This window comes from Sinocyclocheilus rhinocerous, unplaced genomic scaffold (genome assembly GCF_001515625.1).
Source record: "Sinocyclocheilus rhinocerous isolate Xijiao unplaced genomic scaffold, SAMN03320098_v1.1 scaffold115, whole genome shotgun sequence".
Lineage (NCBI taxonomy): Eukaryota > Metazoa > Chordata > Actinopteri > Cypriniformes > Cyprinidae > Sinocyclocheilus > Sinocyclocheilus rhinocerous.
In genome coordinates this window covers 2,382,448-2,403,687 of record NW_015650001.1, presented here as the reverse complement: position 1 = coordinate 2,403,687, position 21,240 = coordinate 2,382,448, and the positions used below count along the sequence as shown (strand labels likewise).

The following is a 21,240-nucleotide window of genomic DNA, read 5'->3' as shown; positions in this document are numbered from 1 at the left end:
ATTATTATTATTAGAGCTTCATGTTAATGTTAATTTAATTTTTATGCTAAAAAAGTGCATATAGCTGCTAATTGTATTTGTTGTTTGTTGATTTTCAAATATAAAACTTATTGAAATGTTTTCAGTGTGTGTATCAGTTCTTTTTGAACGTTTTCATCTAATTTTAACAAAACCATGATAATATTGATAATCGTGATAACTTTGGTCACTATAACCGTGATATGAAATTTTCATACCGTTACATCCCTATTGTTCTAGCAACCAATTGACTTTAGTTTTAAAATATACAGTTTTCCATATCCCTAGTCAGAACTCAGTGTAAAGTTTAACCCTGGGACTAAAGTGTGTGAGGGAGCAGAACTAAAAAAATGTGCATGTTAGCAGTGTTATCATTCAGTGTTTGCCAGAGCTGGCACAGATCCGCGGTAAAATACAGAACTAACTACCAGCAGTGTACCAGACATATACCTAAAGACCAAAAGAGATGCTCACCATGTCCTTCAGGGTCTCTGGTGCGCCTTTAACGGCTGAGATATAGCAGAGCTCAGTGGAGCCCATCCGCTCATATGACGCCAGCACTGACATCCTCTTCAGAGCACTAGCGAAATGAAACCTCTGGTGGATCTTCAGCCCCGGAGTCTTTATACTGCGAGGAAACACCTTCTCATCTGCATAAAGGGACAGAAACAGTGTCATACATCAAAAATTCAAGTGTGTCTACTACATGTTCGGTCAATTACTCATATTGATTAAAACCTTTTCTGACATTTTCAGTGAAAAATAATTTTTTTCAATATTTTACTGACAAATAAAACAGAACATGATGAAAATGTGCAAAATTAACAAAGTGGCAAAAAGTAACTAGGGATGCAAGATAAGTTACTGCTTCTCTCTACAAATTGTCTGCGATATTTGCTTACTGGTTATTTATCCTGCAAATGCTTTTTCCCCCCAATTTCCATAATTTTTTCCATTTAACATTTGCATTATCTTGTATTGGTAACAAGGCTCCACAAGCGTTCATGTATTGGGTTGCCAGATGTCAAGAGCTTAAATCTGAGCTTTTTTTTGTTTTTTTTTAATTGATACATTTTTTCGTCCGGTGTTTTACTTAATCTCCCCAATCTGGTAACTATGAGAAGACAATTTCTTCACTGAAAAGAGAGAGAACGTGAATGTTGGAGCTTAGCAATCCCCACTGGCATATTCTGCTCAAACGAAAGCTACTTAGTGCAAGGCCTGTCATGATAACTTTTTGTTGTGCGATATATTGCCCCATAAAAATTGCGATAAGCGATATTATTGTCATTTTAAGACCATTTTATGCAGGCCCGGACTGGCCATCGGGAGCACCGGAAGAGTTTAGTTATTATTATTCTTAATATTTTATATTTATGCCTTCTCAATGTACCAAAGTGATCATTTCCGATTTTTTTCATTTGATAATAAATCGGTAATAAATCATAAATCGGTTAGTAACGTAATTAGTTACTTTTTTAGGGAGTTACGCAGTATTGTAATGCATTACTTTTAAAAGTAACTTTCCCCAACACTGGTCTTGACTGGCAGCGCTGCACTATACGAATCGGCTCACGTCTGTTCCGCGCTTCCGTCAAACGATTCCGAACAGAACCGATGCGCGGGACTCGATGAAAGAGATGAAGCGGCCAGAAGAAACAGTGAAATGTAGCAACATCACTGACCTGTTCAGGGCTTCAAGTGCAGGTCTGTTATTATTTAAAATGACTGCTTTCTATTTGAATATATTTTAAACTGTAATTTATTCCTGTGATTTCAAAGCTGAATTTTCAGCATCATTACTTCAGTCTTCAGTGTCACATGATCCTTCAGAAATCATTCTAATATGCTGATTTGCTGCTCAAAAAAACATTTATTATTATTACGCTGAAAACCGATTAGATTTCTTTCAGGTTTCTTTGTTGAATAGAAAGTTCAGAAGAACAGCATTTATCTGAAATAGAAATCTTTTGTAACATTATAAATGTCTTTATCATCACGTTTGATCAATTTAAAGCATCCTTGCTAAATAGAAGTAATCATTTCTAATAAAAAATTATACTGACTCCAAGCTTTTGGTATAGCGCATGTATAATGTTACAAAAGCTTTTTATTTCAGATAAATGCTGATCTTTGGATGTCTCTATTCATCAAAAAATTCTGATGTACTCAACTGTTTTAAATATTGATAATAATAATAATAATAATAATAATAACAACAACAACAACAATGTTTCTTGAGCAGCAAATCAGCATATTAGAATGATTTCTGAAGGATCATGTGACACTGAAGACTGAAGTAATGATGCTGAAAATTAAGATTAGGGAAAGGGAACTGAAGGTGCAGTGCAAGAGTGCAAGAGAGAACCTTTTATTATTTTCTACGGCCCCAGATTAAGGATTTAAAACGTTTTATGTGATGGCCATACAAATAATAGGGTTGTCTGTGGTTTCAGAAATTGTTGTGGATGTATAGGCTATATACAGGAAAAAGGGGCCAAGAATCGCACCTTTTGGGGTACAACAGCTTGTCACTGGAGCAGTACTCTTAAAAGGACATATTTGTTCATTTTTTACCCCTAATAGGTAGACCTACAAATTAGTACCTTAAGAGTACAAATTACTACTCTAAGGTACTAATATGTTCCTATTAGGGGTTAAAAAGGTACAAAGATGTCCTTTTAAGAGTACTGCTACAGTGTCAAGCAGTTGTACCCCAAAAGGTACAATTTTGGCCCCTCTTTTTGTGTGTGGCCTGGATGAGTGTGAGATTTCCCGGCCTGAAATTGCGTCCCAGTCCGGCCCTGATTTTATGACATTTTAAGGGGTCGTTTACACGACAACTTTTTCAGCCAAAAATGGAAAACATTTTATGCGTTTTGCCTGTTTGTTTACACGACAACGGCGTTTTTGGGGACTGAAAATACATATTTTTGAAAACTGGTTTCAAAGTGCAAGTTTTTTGAAAACGCCACCGTTATCGTTTCCGTGTAAACACCCAAAACGGGAATCTTTGAAACGGTGACGTCATGCACGGGCGTGCGTAGTACGTGTTAGGTATGTAGACATGCGCAGTACGTGTCGATTTTAAAGGCAAGCGCGAACAAACATACACAACAATGGCGGAGTACATGTTGTTGCTGCTCAAGAGTTTGCTAACGCTTCTTCAGCAAAGTGTGGATTTACTTCACCAATATTACAACCAACAGCGGAGACGCATCATATACAACATATAATCGTCACTTCCCTACAGGTACTGTTTACTAACAAGGTGACAGCGCCAACTACTGGCCTTGCATACGTAATGCAGCATTTTTGGCTGTTTTCGCGGATATGTGTAAACACGATTCGTTCTGAAAACATTGTCGTGTACACTTGAAACTTTTTTAAAACGCAAGAGAAAAACGTTTTTGACTACATCGTTGTCGTGTAAACGCAGCCTAAGCCATATCTGCAGATTAAACTTTTTTTGTAGAGGCATTTTTTAAATTTGAACTAGCACCTCATGACTACACCGCATTATGTACAAGAAGCTGCAAAAGACACAGGCGCAAGTGGAATGCAAAAAACTTTTTTTTTTTATGTTATTGTGTTTTTATAGTGTTTTTTTTATGTAAATATAATGGGCAATATATTAAGCCACCAAAAATTATTGAGGTCATGTACATATATTGTGCAACAAGTTGATATATTGATTATTGCGACAGGCCTACTTAGTGCCATCAAACCTTCTCAGTGATGATCTGGAATAAATCTAAACATGAGCTCGACTGTACTGTTTGCGATTGTGGTTGCTGAATAGATGCACTTTTGCAACCTCTGTGCCACAATAGAAAAATCCTTTTGGTTATTGTTTTAATAGAAAAAAATTAACCTAATTTGGAATGGTTAATACTAAAAAGTTCACAGGTTTAGCAAGTGAGAGAAGCTTCTTGCTTTACCAGTTTTCATAATGTAGAGAGTGTGTTTATTTATATGATAGGCTAAACATAATATATCAGGAAACTAGACGATGTAGATTAACCCAAGCATACGATTTGATGTTCTTTTGACGTTCTTTGAAAGTGTCATAATTCAAATTAAATGTAAAAAAAAAAAATTCTCAAATGACAATATTGTGATTATAAATTTTGAGCAAAACAATGATTATTAGTTTAATCATTAAAACGCAGCCCTACACGTAACGATCATATGTAGCGAATCAGACCTTTAGTGAGCGTCCAGTCTGCTGCAGTCAACATGGCCTTCTCCAGCGGATCTCCCACCAGCTGTCCATCATCTAGTGTGACCAGCGAATGACATGTAGCCACCACCCGATGAGTGTCCACTGGAATATCTGACACTGGCATCACTTGTTTCCCATCTCTAAAGAAAAGAGGAACAGTAAAGAGACAATGGATATGGTTTTCACATTGCCGGGGTTCTCCAAAATCATCATAGTTGGGTAAACTTCAATAATGGTGAACAGAATCTACATCAAACACAATTTTTGTGGCCCCATTTGATCCAACAGCAAATTAAAAAAAAAACACAATAGTGTTTCGAAGACTTTCGAAAGAGGAGAAAATATAGTTACGTTGGTCAAAAGAGAGAAAGATGCCAAGCTGCGTTAACTATTTTTCTGTAGTTTAATGCCAAGGTGATATGTATGTTGTAATAGGTAATAACTGTGGAAACATGTGATCCACGTCTGTGATCGCAAGCATTGAAGGAGGAAGACCATTTTTAATGATCTTGATGTTCAGGCTTTACCCGAGTCCTGCGACACCATGCACTACCAGGCTGTCGCTTGTCAGGGTGCCAGTCTTGTCGAAACAGCAAATCTCCACTTTCCCAGCGAAGGGGATTCTGAAAGGTTCTGTGCAAAACACATCTGTAAGGGAAGAATATGAGAGAATAAGTGTGAGAAGGGAGAGGATAGTGAGATTAGGTGACGATTACAGTATGTTGAATCCAGTGCAGTCACTCACAGAGTTTGGCCAGGGCTATGAGAGACGTGTTAACAGCCAGTGAGAGCTCTATGGGTAATTCAGGAGGCACTACTGACGTGAGGATCAGAGTGCACTCCAGAAACAGCTTATACTTGTTTCTGTTCAGGTCCTTCGTCCCTGAAAGACACGGAGAGTGAAGTATGAGACAGCTGATACATAACATGTAATGCTCCTCTAGGACCAAGGATAAAACAGTAAAAAACTGATGTAATATGCTGTTGATATGCAAGCAATTTCATACCACGTATGCGCAAATAAAACATACGCTACCCTTCAAAGATTTTGAGGTCAGTACGATTTTTTTTTTAATACTTTTATTCTGCAAGGATGAATTAAATTCATCAAAAGCGACAGTACAAAAGGTTAGTTACAAAAGGTTTATTTAAAATGTATCACAGTTTCCAAAAAAAAATAAAAATTAAGCTATTTTCATCATTGATAATAATCATTGAAAATAATAAAATCAGCATATTAGAATGATTTCTGAAGGATCGTGTGAAGTTGAAGACTGGAGTAATGATGCTGAAAATGCAGCTTTATCATCACGGGAATAAATTACATTTTCAAATATATTTAAATAGAACAGTTATTTTAAATGGTACTAATAACATTTCACAATATTACAATTTTACTGTATTTTTCATTCAATAAATGTAGCCTTGGTGAGCGTAAAAGAGACTTCTTTCAAAAACATAAAAAGTCTTACCAAAACCAAACTTTTTCAAACGGTAGTTTAAGTAGAAAACACAAACACATTTTAGAAAAGATAAAGTTGCTTGGAAGGTACAAACAGCCAATAGAGACATGTATAGAGTACAAGAGACATAAAAAAAACAGGAAATAATTGAAACAATAAATGTGTTACTGCAAAACAGAAATGTGCAAAACAACACATTTAATCACAAGATAGTCATCTTAAAGAAACAGTTTACACGAGATATATTCCGGAGTGTAAAAAGTTGAAATACTGAACTTATCTCAAAAGTAATTAACAGGGATAAATTCTCTGTTGAAAAAACTTTAAAAATCTTCAAAAAATAAAAGTGTCAAATAATTAATTCGCTTGTTTTTGCACATCAACTCAAACTTTCCCACCCACCGCTCCCTATAAAAGGAGATTTTGCAAGATGAATGTGACTCACCTTCGACCCAAACATATACAGCTGCTGCAATGGCAAAAACCAGCAGGAAAAGGATGAAGATAAATGTCTCCAAATTGTTGGCCGTTACCCTCTTCACGCCAAACAGAATTGTTCTTAATAATTTGCCCTAAAAACAACAACAACAAAGGTTTAGTGATTTCTAAAACACAAAACTGAAAGAGAACGTTGTGACTCATTTTTCCAACCCTCTCCATCATTCTTCTCTGAATTGCCTCCTGTCGATATTTCACTGACCTCCAAATAAATAGTCGCAAAGAAATGTCTCTCAAAAACACTTGATCAAGCACCTCACCTGAGAAGTGTAGAACCCCGTCCGCAAAACATACGCAACACAGCCATTGTCAACAGCTGTGAAAAGACAGAAAAAGAGGAAGTATTATTACATACACCAATTTGAAATTGACCTTTAATCATTTCAAATGATTACGTTACACTGGGCATTAGAGCTAAAGGTTCTTGAGGACCAATCACAGCTGTGAGTACGAACGTTTCAGGCCTGCACTGGCTCGGAGAGGCGGGCTGTGCTGAACCACTTTGGTGCCCCCTGAGATGACGTGAAGACGGGAGTCTGTCTGCAGCTCCAGGATCCGGTCAGGGTCCAGGTCTTCTACAGGCTCCTACAGACACAACACAGCTAATCAGAGACAGCAGATTTCCTTGAAGTTGGCTGCCGATTCTGTGACGAGAGCAGCCAGACGCACCTTCATCTGAGGCACAGACTCTCCCGTGAGCATGGCCTCATCCACAATGCAGCGGCCTCTCAGTAGCAGCACGTCACAAGGAACCAGGTTATCCTGAGGAGAACGTCCTGTGATGACATGAGAAACAGACATCCATTCACATGCTCGTAAATATTAGATTTGCATTTCCATTTTTACTGGATGTGTTTGAGGAAGTCAGTCCTAGTGTAGTAACAACAGGTGTAGATCATCACGTTAACTACGAACGTGTGACAACCAGAAGCCAAATACTTTATATCTTAATTCTGAACAATAGAATCTATCACTCAATGGTTTGGGGTTGGTACGTTTTTGAAAGAAGTCTCTTATGCTCATTTGATAAAAACAACACAAAAAAAAAACTGTAATATTGTGAAATATTAATACAATTTAAAATAACTGTTTTCTAGTTGAAAATATTTGAAAATGTAATTTATTCCCGTGATGATAAAGCTGAATTTTGAGCATCATTACGCCAGTCTTCAGTCTCACATGATCCTTCAGAAATCATCCTAATATGCTGATTTGCTGCTCAAGAAACGTTTCTCATTATTATTAATGTTAAAAAAAGTTGTGTTGCTTAATATTGTTTTATAAAAACTGAGATAACAGATTTTTGATGAATAGAAAGTTCAAAAGAAAAGCATTTTTGATAATAGAAATCTTTTATAATATTATAGAAGTAAAATTTATAAAATAATTCAATTAAAATGCGAGTATGCTATCTATTTTTAAATAAACATATGCAAAGATATGCAGATATTTTTAAGCGTGTCTCAGAAGTACAAATATTCTGGATAATCAGATTCTGGATAAATTGAGAATCACGATTTTTTTCCGTCTCAAATAAAGATCATGATTCTCCCACAATTTTGAATGAAACAAAATAATGTGTGACAAAATATTATCGTCTATTTAAAAGTGTTCATTTCATTTGAATGAACTATTAAACACTTTAATATATGCATTTAAAATATAATATATTTAATACACCATTTTTAATATTAAATGTTAATATGAATGATTCAATGACTCACTCATAAATACTTCAGTTGTTAACTTGTTTCATTACTGGATGAATCAGCGTTTTTGAACGAATCTCTTGAATGAATGATTCAATGACAAATTCATTTTTCATCAAGTCACTCTTCAATGCAATCGACAAACATTATTTGAAGCGCCAGACCATTACTTTCAAAAGGGGATTTGCTCTATTGTGATCGCTACCATAGACATCAATGTTTATATCTGAACTATAAACTTTCATCTCAGTATTTCTGTGATAATATGAATGACTAAGACAGAAATAATACAGTGTAGTTGAAAAGACTTGTCTGTGAAGCTGTTTCTTATTACCTAAACATTCTAACTGTCTGCTCTCTCTGTGACAGCGGCAGCGCAAACACAGATTTGAATGTTCCAGGAAGACATTTTCAAAGGTTTAATAGACACGGACGAATCGTTGTCACTTAAAAATGGGATTGCATGAGTGTCTGAATCGAGATCGCAGTCTTTTAACGATTTATCGTGCAGCTCGACCATTATAGACTGATTCCATGAAACTCACTTCAGTGTCACATGATCCTTCAGAAATCATCCTAATATGCTGATTTGCTGCTCAAGAAACGTTTCTCATTATTATTAATGTTAAAAAAAGTTGTGTTGCTTAATATTGTTTTATAAAAACTGAGATAACAGATTTTTGATGAATAGAAAGTTCAAAAGAAAAGCATTTTTGATAATAGAAATCTTTTATAATATTATAGAAGTAAAATTTATAAAATAATTCAATTAAAATGCGAGTATGCTATCTATTTTTAAATAAACATATGCAAAGATATGCAGATATTTTTAAGCGTGTCTCAGAAGTACAAATATTCTGGATAATCAGATTCTGGATAAATTGAGAATCACGATTTTTTTCCGTCTCAAATAAAGATCATGATTCTCCCACAATTTTGAATGAAACAAAATAATGTGTGACAAAATATTATCGTCTATTTAAAAGTGTTCATTTCATTTGAATGAACTATTAAACACTTTAATATATGCATTTAAAATATAATATATTTAATACACCATTTTTAATATTAAATGTTAATATGAATGATTCAATGACTCACTCATAAATACTTCAGTTGTTAACTTGTTTCATTACTGGATGAATCAGCGTTTTTGAACGAATCTCTTGAATGAATGATTCAATGACAAATTCATTTTTCATCAAGTCACTCTTCAATGCAATCGACAAACATTATTTGAAGCGCCAGACCATTACTTTCAAAAGGGGATTTGCTCTATTGTGATCGCTACCATAGACATCAATGTTTATATCTGAACTATAAACTTTCATCTCAGTATTTCTGTGATAATATGAATGACTAAGACAGAAATAATACAGTGTAGTTGAAAAGACTTGTCTGTGAAGCTGTTTCTTATTACCTAAACATTCTAACTGTCTGCTCTCTCTGTGACAGCGGCAGCGCAAACACAGATTTGAATGTTCCAGGAAGACATTTTCAAAGGTTTAATAGACACGGACGAATCGTTGTCACTTAAAAATGGGATTGCATGAGTGTCTGAATCGAGATCGCAGTCTTTTAACGATTTATCGTGCAACTCGACCATTATAGACTGATTCCATGAAACTCACCAACTGAGACAATGTCTCCAGGAACTAGTTCATCACTGGATACAGGCCTCCATTTTCTGTTCCGATAGACCTGTTACAGATGAAAAGAGCCCAAATTATATAACTTACTCTTATTCTAAATCGCTGTTTATTAACTAATCAATAAAGAAAGATAATGTGTGCCATATCTTGAAGACAGTCATGGCAAGATCAGCCTATTACTTTAATAAAATAGTTATTACCTATTTTATAAAACCTACTTTATTAAAGGGGTCATATGATGCGATTTCAATTTTTCCTTTCTCTTTGAAGTGTTACAAGCTCTTGGTGCATAAAGAAGATCTGTAAAGTTGCAAAGACTAAAGTCTCAAATCCAAAGAGATATTCTTTATAAAAGTTAAGAGTCAGCCACGCCTACCTAAAACGGCTCGTTCTAACACGCCCCCACATGTCTACGTCACTGTGTGGGAAGATTTGCATAACGCCGCCCAAATGTGCACGCAAAGAAAGAAGGCGTAACTTTTATTCTTGCTGTTGCCACCGGCGCCATGTTGTGGAGTCGCTGTGTGTTTCGTATTCGGCCAATCACAACGCACTGGATAGCTGGCCAATCAGAGCACACCTCGCTTTTCAGACCGATGAGCTTTGTAAAAATCGACGTGTTTCAGAAAGGCGGGCATAGAGGAGAAACAATAATGTAAATTATATGGAAAATAATGTGTTTTTTTAACCTTAAACCGCATAAACACATTGCAGTACACCAAATACACAAAATAATGTTCTTTTTAGCAATATCATATGACCCCTTTAAACCTTTGTGTGACCTTTTGGACATTTTTGTCCTTTTCAGTTTTGTTTTTTTGATCATTTTGCCTGTGTTATTGCCAACTGCATAAATTTTGGCACAGGTGTGTATTTTTATTGGAATTTTACTATTTCGCTTCCATTTCCTATGGAATGTATGGATGTCAGAGTGTGGTTTGTATGTGTGTCATAAAAAAAATTGTGTGTGTGTGTTCTTGTAATATTTGAGAGAGAAAAACTCTACTGCAATTCACAAATCCAACCACTGTGTGCACCAGCGGAGTGTTGCTGTCATCTAATGGGGAAAATTTGGTACTGTGCCCAAACAAAATCTTACTGAAAGCTCATTTTTTGAGATATCAACCTCAAATTTGGAACACAACTTGTTTAGATTTATGGCTTTGATTTTCTAGCAGGTTTAGAGTTCAGCATGTTTCATAAAACATATATTTTATATAAAATATCGTTCATAAATCATTTTCATAAACTTAAACCTCTATAACTTTTAAAACTTTTTTTACTTCAACAATAATCTGCCATGGGTCTTCTTTAAAATGAGTCCAAACGTAGCTCTGTGCTCCCAAGCTTCACATTTTTTATGACAGTTTTTTGACACTGACATTTTTGTCCACTATGGACCTATGCGTAACTTTTTTTAATTGACGCACAAGGGTTAAGCATGTTCTTTGAGCCCCATACTTTCGACAGATATATAGTCCCTGGCAAGCAAATAATAACAGAAGGTTTTCTATATATTGTAGCTGTGCTTATATGTTACTATATTGTGAATGATATACACTGTACTGACCAATCAGAAGACAGAACCAGCACTATGTGCTTTATAAAGAACATTTCAATAAGAGTTAGTAGACGGACATTTAATTACAGCTCGACCAAAACTGCAGCTGGAAGCTGAAAGTTACTGCAGTTACCTGGATCATGTAAGGTTTGTTTCCCATTCTGCGGATTTCTGACATGTTCCTCATCTGCTGCTGCACCAGCGATGCTTCAAACGCCACAAGCATGAAGAGCGTAAAGACGCTGTAGTACCAGTACTCATCCAAACACCACAGACCCACACAAAACACCTGCAGGGGCACAAAAACATACAGTTCATACCATACTCACAGGCTGGTGTTTCACAATCCCGGACCCAGGATGTATATTCAATGCAGTTTCAGTGGTAAAAAGCCTTCAGGACCAGGTTTGAGAACCACTGCTATTAGACAATGATGCATTTCTAGTACACTCATGCATTTATAATCAAACCGCATGCTCTGCAGACGAACCTGGAAGACAAAGAAGGGTGCTGTGGCTCTCTCCCTGAAGAGCTCCAGGAAGTCGGGCACCACCATCTCTGCACGGTTGGTGCCATAGCGCTTCTCTGCAGCCCGTAACTGATCCTCCTCCTGATAGCCTCTCCAGTTTTGGAAGTGACTCATGGGAAAGTTGATCGGAAACGCCACCGGCAGAAAGCATTTCTTCTCCTTGCTCTCGTACACATAACGGATCTTCTGGAACTCAAAGGACAGGATTTCCGCTCCATCCTCATCCTGCACAAAAAAAAAAAAACCGAGACTTTACATACACATTTTTCATCTGTTATAACCTAAAATTAGGGTTTCCACACCTTTGACCAAGGAATTATCATGGCTTTTCCGGTTATCCATGCTTTCCAAATAAGGATATTTTATCTACATTCTGAAAAATCTTAGATTTTTTTTTTTTACGTTTATTTTCAAGCCTGACCATTTCAATTTTTGAAACTGTTTGACTGTGACACCGGTATAATAACATCTGAGACCCAACAAAGCATCATGTCACATTAATAATAACAACATCTTGCATTATTTTATTATTGCATTATTTATTTTATTTAATTCTCTAATGATCTTATGTTTCGATTTGTTTTAACTTTTTTTACTTCAATAATATGAAACTTGGGGACTTTTGTAGTACTCGCTATATTAACACACACAAAAAACCTCGGATATGATTACAAAAGGCTAAAACACTCACACTTTTGATTTTCACGGTTAAAAATGACTGCCATGGGAAATGAAAAGGAAATACATTTTTCGGGGGTACAATCTACAAATCAGCCAAAATGAAAAAGTCTTTGATAATGTAAGAATATACATCCAAATTCAAAAGCTACATAAAGCAAACACTCTTATAAACAACTAAGGAAAACCAACCCCAATGTGCTTATTGTCTTCGGTGTGTTATGACAGCTGAGGATCACAAGCAGGACCCCTAAGTGAAGAATACCAGCAGAGCATTAAAAGAAACACCAGGAAAAAATAAGATCTCTCACCTTATCCCTCAGAAGAGGCACCAATTCAGCTGAACCATTGTTGGGTGTTGGTATAACTTTTGCAAAGGTGGCTTTGGCTGGATCAGACTCCTGTTGAAAATATATTTGCATTATTACAGTCAGCTTCCTGTGCAAAATTATGAATGTCCCAAACATATGGTTGGATGCATGACTTACTAAGTGCAGTCAAACCAAGCCCAATAAAAGCGATCATTCAAACGTGCTGGTTATTCAAAATAACAGTTATATTCATAACTAACATTGCACACACATGTTTTCATCACCTTGGAGCAGGTGAGCCAGCAGTGCGCGTGCACGGACCAGTAGCCAGAGAGCACCGTCAGGACGTGCGCGATCCCGAGAGCGGCGAGCACGAGCAGGCCGGCCTCAGCGCACTCCGCAGCTCCGTAAACTCCCAACCACGCGTATAAGCAGCCCGGGTAGAGGAGGAGGAACGGGAGCACCGTGCCGTGCAGGACGCGTGGCCTGCGGCTGTGGAGAGACACGGATCTCACCAGATCATCGCTCGGCGCGCGCGTCTGCGTCCTCCCGTCCGCGGACATGTTTCCCTCTTTTTTAGCTTCGTCCATTCCAGAGCGTGCCTTCCTCCTACTCTCCACCTCCTCCTTGCAGGCGCTGATGGTAAAAAGGCAGCTTCGCACCGGCCCGTTGTCTGCCCACTCTACAGATTCCTCAAAATTATCAGACACAAACGACAGCTTCCGCATACGCAAGCACGCACGCCGGTGACGCAATATCCGGTACACGTCCTTCCTTGCCAGGAGATTTTTCGGATTGACAGAAAATTTCATATGGAAATTATATTATTAAAAAAAAAGTCAAATCAAGTGCCATAGGATGATAAAAGAAAAGACATATAGTGCACGATTTTTTTATATGTGACCCTAGAACACAAAAGCAGTCATAAGGGTAAAAATTTTTAAAACTGATTTTCATCATCTGCTGAATAAATAAGCTTTCCATTGATGTATGGTTTGTTAGGATAGGACAATATTTAGCCGAGATACAACTATTTGAAAATCTGGAATCTGAGGGTGCAAAAAAATCTAAATGTTGAGGAAATCACCTTTAAAGTTGTCCAAATTAAGTTCTTAGCAATGCATATTATCAAAAATTAAGTTTTGATATATTTACGGTAGGACATTTACAAAATATCTCCATGCAACATGATATTTATTTAATATCCTAATGATTTTTGTCATAAAAGAAAAATCGATCATTTTGACCCATACAATGTATTGTTGGCTATTGCTACAAATATACCCCAGCGACTTAAGACTGCTTTTTCTAGAACGTGTAACACTCTTGAATTTGGATATATATTTTTACATTATCAAAGACTATTTCATCCCAAAAATCGTATTTTTCATATTTCCTATTCATTTCCTATGGCAGTAATTTTTTTGACCATGAAAATCAATATAATGAAATACGCAAATAGATATGTGCCATTATCCCTATTTTTAATTGAAACAAACTCACTCCCAGTTCTTACATTTCTATATTATACTAAAAATAATAAGAGTGGCAGGGTTTTTGAAACTAGTGTTAAAGATACCTCTGATGGCACATAAAAGCTGCTTTCCTCTTGTATGAATGAGTAAATGACGGTTTTATCGTTGTTCTTTTATTGTATGTTTCTTGTATCTTTTAACCCGTATTGCTGTTTATTTTAATATACATTCAAATGAATAATAAAGAAAATAAATTAATCAACAAAGCAGCACATAAATATCGTTGGTTAACTTTTCTTTTAAAACAAAATACGACAATGAAAAATGAAAGAAAATGTTACTTTAAAGATTTGCGAATCTTCGAAGCCACGCCCATTCCTTCACGCTACCAGTGACACGACCAATAAGATCAGCGCAAGCGTAAATAATATTGACCAATCGAATTCCTCCGGCGTGAGCGCGGACGCTCCCTTCGCACATGTGCGTGTTGTGATAGTAACCTTCACAAGAACCGAGTGAAATCAAAGGTGTTCAACATGTAAGTAGTTCTGGCTGACAGCGGTGTGTTAAATACTTGTTTTGCGTGTTGTGTATTACACTTATCGTTCTTACTGTGTAATACGACGGCAGCCGTCTGATAGCAAGCCAAGCTTTGTTTCAACTCCATTAGCTAAAATGATCACTGAATTGTAGGAGCTAGAATGTGTATTTTGTAATAAATCAGAGACAGTAATATTGTAATGTAACTAATTACTTTCAAAAGACAGTAACTAGTAATATATAACGTATTACATTTTGGAAGTAACTTGCCCAACTCTGAAAATGGCCCTAGAACTCTATTTGATTAACTGATTTTAAAAAGGTTTACCATCCTTCATATTAGTTATTCTTTCTAAGACGTGAACCTGCGGTGTTGAGAATCCATTGTAATGTGCATATAGGCTAATTCAGTTTAAATACATGTTAAACTGTATTATAACAGGGAGGCAGCAATGGCCATCACGACCAAATACTGCCAGAAGGAGCTGGATGAATATGGTGCATGTGTCGTCTCCCATCCAGTATCATGGCAAGAGAAGTGTGTAGACCTGAAGCTGAGGGTGGCACAGTGCACTTCATCACAGTATGTCCATATATAATCAACAACTTTGAATGGCAAAGAGAATGCAAATGCCTTTGTGTGAGAGCAGGATGTTGTTTATTCTTATTTATATCACAAATTGATCTAAATGTGTTTCTTCAACACATTAAAACTGTTGTTTTGCCATGCTTTTATTGACTCAGATTTAGATCTGTGACAACCATTATAAAAATATAACAATAATTAGTTGCAACATATTCAAAACCTTAATAAAATGTAGTGTTTAGTTTCTTTGTTTTGCTTTAGACATCACCCATCAAGCTGTATTCAGTCATATTGTTCCCCCCCCCCCAAAAAGTTGAAATAGTATATTTAATTTATTTTAATAAAATTTAAGATATTATATGTAAATGTTTAATTGTGCATGTTATACATAAAATGCTGGTTCTGAAATATTAGTTTATTTTCTAAAAGCCCACAGTGCAATTTTCCTAAAGCTGAATAAATATTGGTATGCAGGGACTAGGATGGTTTATTTACCCAGATAGAATAGGAAGCACTATATGTCTGATGTTTTCTTCCATCTCAATGCAGTCCTGTGATAAGGACGATCCGAAGCGACTGTGCTGGTGAGTTTTCAGTGTTTGAGCGCTGTCTGCGGGAGAAACAGAGCTCTGCTGAAGCCTGTCAACCTCACCTCGCACGTTTCCTTGCCTGTGTTGAGACCGTCGACCTTTCAGGAATAGGTAAGCAGTGAAGTCTGCGTTTCTATAATTATACTTGGATGTATGACTAAGTACAATGAATTAAAATATTTCGAACACTTTCTTCCAACAGCAAATGCTGCGCCGCAGCCCACATAGGTGTTTTTTTTTGTCACCATTCTGGCTAATGAGGACAATAACACAGGTGTTTTCAGATAGAATAGGAAGCACTATATGTCTGATGTTTTCTTCCATCTCAATGCAGTCCTGTGATAAGGACGATCCGAAGCGACTGTGCTGGTGAGTTTTCAGTGTTTGAGCGCTGTCTGCGGGAGAAACAGAGCTCTGCTGAAGCCTGTCAACCTCACCTCGCACGTTTCCTTGCCTGTGTTGAGACCGTCGACCTTTCAGGAATAGGTAAGCAGTGAAGTCTGCGTTTCTATAATTATACTTGGATGTATGACTAAGTACAATGAATTAAAATATTTCGAACACTTTCTTCCAACAGCAAATGCTGCGCCGCAGCCCACATAGGTGTTTTTTTTGTCACCGCTCTGGCTAATGAGGACAGTAACACAGGTGTTTTATACTCAGTACTGGGAAGAAATGGGCTGTGGAAAAGCTTATTATCTTTGAAGAACTGCAACACACACAAAAAACCCCCCAGAAACAAACCTCAGTCTTTTGCACACCTTTTTTTCCAAAATATTCAATGTGATGTTTTATTTTGTTAATGGAACGTTTCACACTATTTATGAGATTTTTTTTAAAAAGCTTCCATGATATCAAAACACGAAGTTGCAATAAAATATGCATTTCTATATTCTCTGCACTTTTGAATATTAGAGTCCTATTTTACCAAAAAGCATTAAACAATTTAATTCACATGCACTCTGCACTTTTTGCACGATGCAATTTATAAAATAAAAAATGTGTTGCTAGAATTTTTCAGCCTGTATTTCTTGTTCGTTTTCATGAATCCATAAATCTCAAAATGTTTTTTTTTTCTTCATAAACCAATATGAAATTCTACTCTGAGGTGGACTCATAATGAGAGATATGAGATTATGTCTTTGAATGAGAATTACAACTAAAACTTTACTTAAATCAGCATTCTAAATATTACTTTTACTAATACTTGTATAATACTAATAGCAAATTAAAATGAATAGTAATATCAGTTGGGAAAAATGTAATTATATAATTCATTTTAGATGAACATGCTGTTCTCTCTTAACCATATTTGATTGTTGCAAGAGAATTTGTCTCAATTCTATTACACTTGTTTAAAATAGTTTTACATCACTGAAACATCTATATTAAATCCCTCCAGTGCAATGGAAACATAATTAACTGTAATAAATTTATTTTTAGTTAATATGTATTCAGCATGCTTGTTGATTTAACATGTGAAATCTAGGTTCAGTACGCAGGTTTATGTCATTAATTACAGGTTTTTCTTGTTTCCCGTTAGTCGCTATTTGGATGTTTTTCTCCTTACCTTGGCGTCACTGTATAATATTAAACCAAAGAATGCAGGCATGTAATATCTCCCCCTCACATTTCCACCGGTTCCCTGCGTCCCGGAACAAAAGCCTGTAGGGAGGCATTAGATTAGTGCTGCTTTGCCCGCTGGTTAACGGGAGGGAGGACACGGGTTTTGAACCTTTGACCACCGAGCTAAACAGACCTTTCATTTGGTCCATTTATCAAAAGTGGAACAATATGTAACTGTTTTACCAGAATCAGAGCACATGAACCATAAATCACACAGCCAAGCGTCAGCGTTTGAAATGACGAGTTATATTGGAAAACCGAGAACACTGTACACAAAAAACACATTCACTGCAAGTGATCACACTAAAAGAAACCGAAAGACGTACCATTCAACAGCTGTCCTTTAAAGAAACATCACACCACTTTAAATGAAACAGTCCAGTATCACTAAATGCTTCATGAAAATGTGAGCAGCTGATTTACCAGCAACTCATGTTCAGTGTACTAAAAACTACGTTTCAGTTTGTCAGGTTATGGACGGTTTTCATAAGCAGATGGTGTTCATGTAAATCCGCTGTACATTCTTCAATATAAATAATACGTTTCACATATACAGTGTCTCATGCTGCAACATAAATATTCCAATGCTATTGTTGCCGTTAAAAACAGCCAACAAGAACATAACGAGTTAAAAGAAGTAAATAACTACACGTATAACAAGAGAGCTAATTACAACAACAGTCATGTGACCAACACATTTAGTATTTTACAATAAAGCACAATTAGCAACACGTTGCCAAGTGTACACGTCCTGTAACATTTAGGGGGTATTTTTAATACTTTGTGCTCTTTTTCTTGTCAGTACTAAAGTGATAGATGTCATATTTATTATCAACCCTGTAACTGTAAGGCTAACTAACCCTGTAACAGCAGTAACCCTGATTATTTCCTCATCTCAGTTTGGAGATTGTAGCACATTCCTACATTTTACCTGATGCCTAACCATCTAAAGCCTACAGTCAGTGCTGCTGCAGAAAAATTCAAGGCCCTTGATAGTTTTCACCTCTCACTTTTTTTTATCAGAGGAAATCTACCCTGTGTCCAAAACCTGAAATTAGAATGGAAAAAAATCTCTTTTGTGGTTTGGTTACATCATAATTTTCCATATTTGTCAAACCTCGCTTTAATCGAGCAGGGATGTGTGTTTTGATAGTGTTGACTGAGCACTGTGGTATGTGTGCCTCCTTTGCTCTCTGAACCCTGTCAAGACTCCCTCACTGATATTTTCTTTGAGATATATACTTCAGCTTTGACGTTTCATTATTTTGTGGTTTCTTAATTTTTTTTATTTTTATATTTTGTCTCTTTAATTGTGTAATGCACAGTTAAGGCGGCTTGAAAGTCCCTGTCTGAGAAACTTACAATAGTTAAAAACCTACCTAAATTAAATTTCTTCAGAGAAAATACTGCAATAGCTGTTGACATTTTTCATTTGTGAAAAGAAAAAATTAAAGTTACATTTGTTAAAGGCACATGCAAAAAATCTATACTTTTTAAAATAATGTGCTAATATACATTAACATGAAGACTCATAAAAGCTATTTTACATTTTCTACATTTTTATATTTTCTGTTTTCATTTTAATTAAAGTTTTAGTAATTTAGATGCGTTTTTGCCATCTTAGTTAGATTTTTATTTTTTTTTAATGTCTATACTTTTTATAAATTTTTTTTTTTTTGGTAATTATTTTAGTACATCAAGTTAAACTAAATGAAAATGAGAAATGTTGCCATGGCAACTAGATAAAAAAAAATTCAATTAACGTTTATTTTATTTTATAAGTAATGAAAAGCCTTTCGTTTTAATCAATAACCTTGCTTTTGCGTTTGCTGCATCCACACCACTAGGTGTCAGTGTAAGTCCAGGATAACTGCTATATTAGTCAGCTCAACATACAAAAACTGAGTGCACCTTTAATAAACATCGTTTCTTTTACAAGAAATATTAATGTACATTTGACTTACGCCAGCATGCAAGACTCTTTTGGTTTTCACGTTAGCTTTAAATAAAAGCTGACTCAAGACGGACATTAAGATGGCAAGGCAGTAGGGAGAGAGTGACATGAAATTGACTTGGGCTATGTCTGAAATCACCCCAATAACCCTTTATCGTGTGCTATTTGAGGGGACAGCCATTTGAAGTGGTGTCCAAAATCATATTGGAACCATGTTATTTTAATGTATTATCTTAATTATGAACACACTGGTTTGTAGTGCAAACAGTTTTACCGTTTACTGCACTTTTGTTATTCTTCTCGTTATTTCCCTAGAGGCTAATGAACCAGAAGTCTCCCACATTCACAGAAAACGGCTTACATCCACGTTGAAAAATAAGGTGGATAGAGAGCTGCAGTGATGACGTATTTTTGCAGGTCAGTCCAGAAGTTTGCATAACCCTGGTTCCTTCAGCAAAAACCCAGTAGCATTTTTTTAATCGCATAAAATAAGCTCGGTGGCCAACAAAAGTGTATGATTCCTACATGTTTTGTTCATCACGATAATCTTCACAAATGAACACAACTTTTATGAATTTTGAAGCCTAAATACAACCGGCTGAAGTATAAATCTAAAAAACATCTTCCCTAAAAGTTTGCGTTAGCGATTATAAACACAATGAGGCTATGAAAGCAACTATTTCGACCCAAATATGCATTTAGCCACTCGTAACAACCGCAGTTTTCAAGTCACTTAAAAGCTTAAAAAAGGAATTACTGCTTTATTTTATGTTGTGGAATAAAATGTGAAAATATTTTGCGCTTATGTTAACCACAGACCTCATTTCGGGCATTTCACCAAAAAATCATTAAAAAAAAACAATTGACTTCAGAACAGTGAAACCGGAAGTGCTTAAATAATAATTTGTTTCTGGGTTTTAGCTTGCAACAATATGTCACTGCAGTGCTCTGTAGTGAATGAGGTGAGGTAACACTTACATGAACATTTGCCCATTGATGTCTGTTATGTGCCTATGACCATCGCAAAAAAACGTTAGAACGAAACGTTTGGAAAAAATAGTGCATATGTATGATTTAAAACATGTTTTTCCAGTGAGTTCCCATTCTGTCCATGTCAAATTGAATTTTTAGGGTGTGACCCTGTTTTGGTTTGGTTGGTTAGAGTTTTATTGGCACGACTAATGCCGAGTTCACACTGCACGATATAAGGAAATAACGCGAGAACCCGCGTGCGTCAGACCGGAGTTCTCGCAAGCAAGACCGCAATTATAAAAAAAACAAAAAAAAACAAAAACAAAAAAATATATATATAAGCACCGATTTGCCTCCGATGTCGGGCATTTGTCGGCGATTTCGCAAAACCTGTCGGCGAGTGAAAAATCGGGCTAAAATCGTGCAGTTTGAACTCGGCATAAGATACGATTGAGGGATTCAATTAGTTTTGACGATGAAAGACGCCTCCAATGAGACTCAATCTACTTGTTGCCCCCTGCAGTGGTGGAGGAGCGCTTTAGGTAGGTGGAACCAGGGTCATGAGGTAAAGTAGGAGTTTTGCATCGAGTAGAGGCGATCAATGGGATTTCCTATCCGTCCTGCCAGAACTCCAATGTCGGCAGTCGACAAGAGACAGTCCCCGAGATGACTGAGGCTTCCATCGCTGTCCAAGTCATGGAAAACTGTCTCGGAGTCTGAAATGAAGTCAGCGTTCAAATGCAAACAGTAACTGAAAAAAAAACCAATGCTGAAGTTGATGCAGTGGGAAATCCTTACCGTAGGAGTGCATCTGCTCGGGGCCTAGCTGCGGTGGCGTGAGCCCGTGTCGGAA

The 21,240-nt window shown here is 36.4% G+C and overlaps 2 protein-coding genes across 2 annotated transcripts in view; one reads left to right on the top strand and one right to left on the bottom strand.

Moving 5' to 3' along the window:
• LOC107711248 (manganese-transporting ATPase 13A1-like) overlaps window positions 1–13,406 on the bottom strand; it is a 24,216-nt gene extending 10,810 nt beyond the window's left edge. The window contains exons 1-13 of the mRNA XM_016516197.1: window positions 12,929–13,406; window positions 12,645–12,734; window positions 11,617–11,880; window positions 11,260–11,415; window positions 9,545–9,614; window positions 6,874–6,980; window positions 6,660–6,789; window positions 6,465–6,520; window positions 6,152–6,278; window positions 4,989–5,126; window positions 4,771–4,891; window positions 4,226–4,383; window positions 493–668 (exon numbers count right to left, since the gene is read on the bottom strand). Of these exons, the coding sequence (XP_016371683.1) occupies window positions 493–668; window positions 4,226–4,383; window positions 4,771–4,891; window positions 4,989–5,126; window positions 6,152–6,278; window positions 6,465–6,520; window positions 6,660–6,789; window positions 6,874–6,980; window positions 9,545–9,614; window positions 11,260–11,415; window positions 11,617–11,880; window positions 12,645–12,734; window positions 12,929–13,372 (2,037 nt within the window). The 5' untranslated portion in view covers window positions 13,373–13,406. The remainder of the gene's footprint in view (window positions 1–492; window positions 669–4,225; window positions 4,384–4,770; window positions 4,892–4,988; window positions 5,127–6,151; window positions 6,279–6,464; window positions 6,521–6,659; window positions 6,790–6,873; window positions 6,981–9,544; window positions 9,615–11,259; window positions 11,416–11,616; window positions 11,881–12,644; window positions 12,735–12,928) is intronic.
• A 1,165-nt stretch (window positions 13,407–14,571) lies between these two features.
• LOC107711181 (coiled-coil-helix-coiled-coil-helix domain-containing protein 5-like) lies at window positions 14,572–16,116 on the top strand. Its single transcript, XM_016516116.1, has 4 exons — window positions 14,572–14,657; window positions 15,102–15,242; window positions 15,795–15,946; window positions 16,038–16,116. Coding segments are annotated over exons 1-4 (321 nt in total). The 5' UTR covers window positions 14,572–14,655; the 3' UTR covers window positions 16,064–16,116.
• The last annotated feature ends 5,124 nt before the right edge of the window (window positions 16,117–21,240 follow it).

Coding starts and splice junctions, on each gene's coding strand:
- LOC107711181 (XM_016516116.1), top strand. Junction 15,243..15,794: donor GCACAGTGCACTTCATCACA/GTATGTCCATAT, acceptor ATCTCAATGCAG/TCCTGTGATAAGGACGATCC. Junction 15,947..16,037: donor CGTCGACCTTTCAGGAATAG/GTAAGCAGTGAA, acceptor TTCTTCCAACAG/CAAATGCTGCGCCGCAGCCC.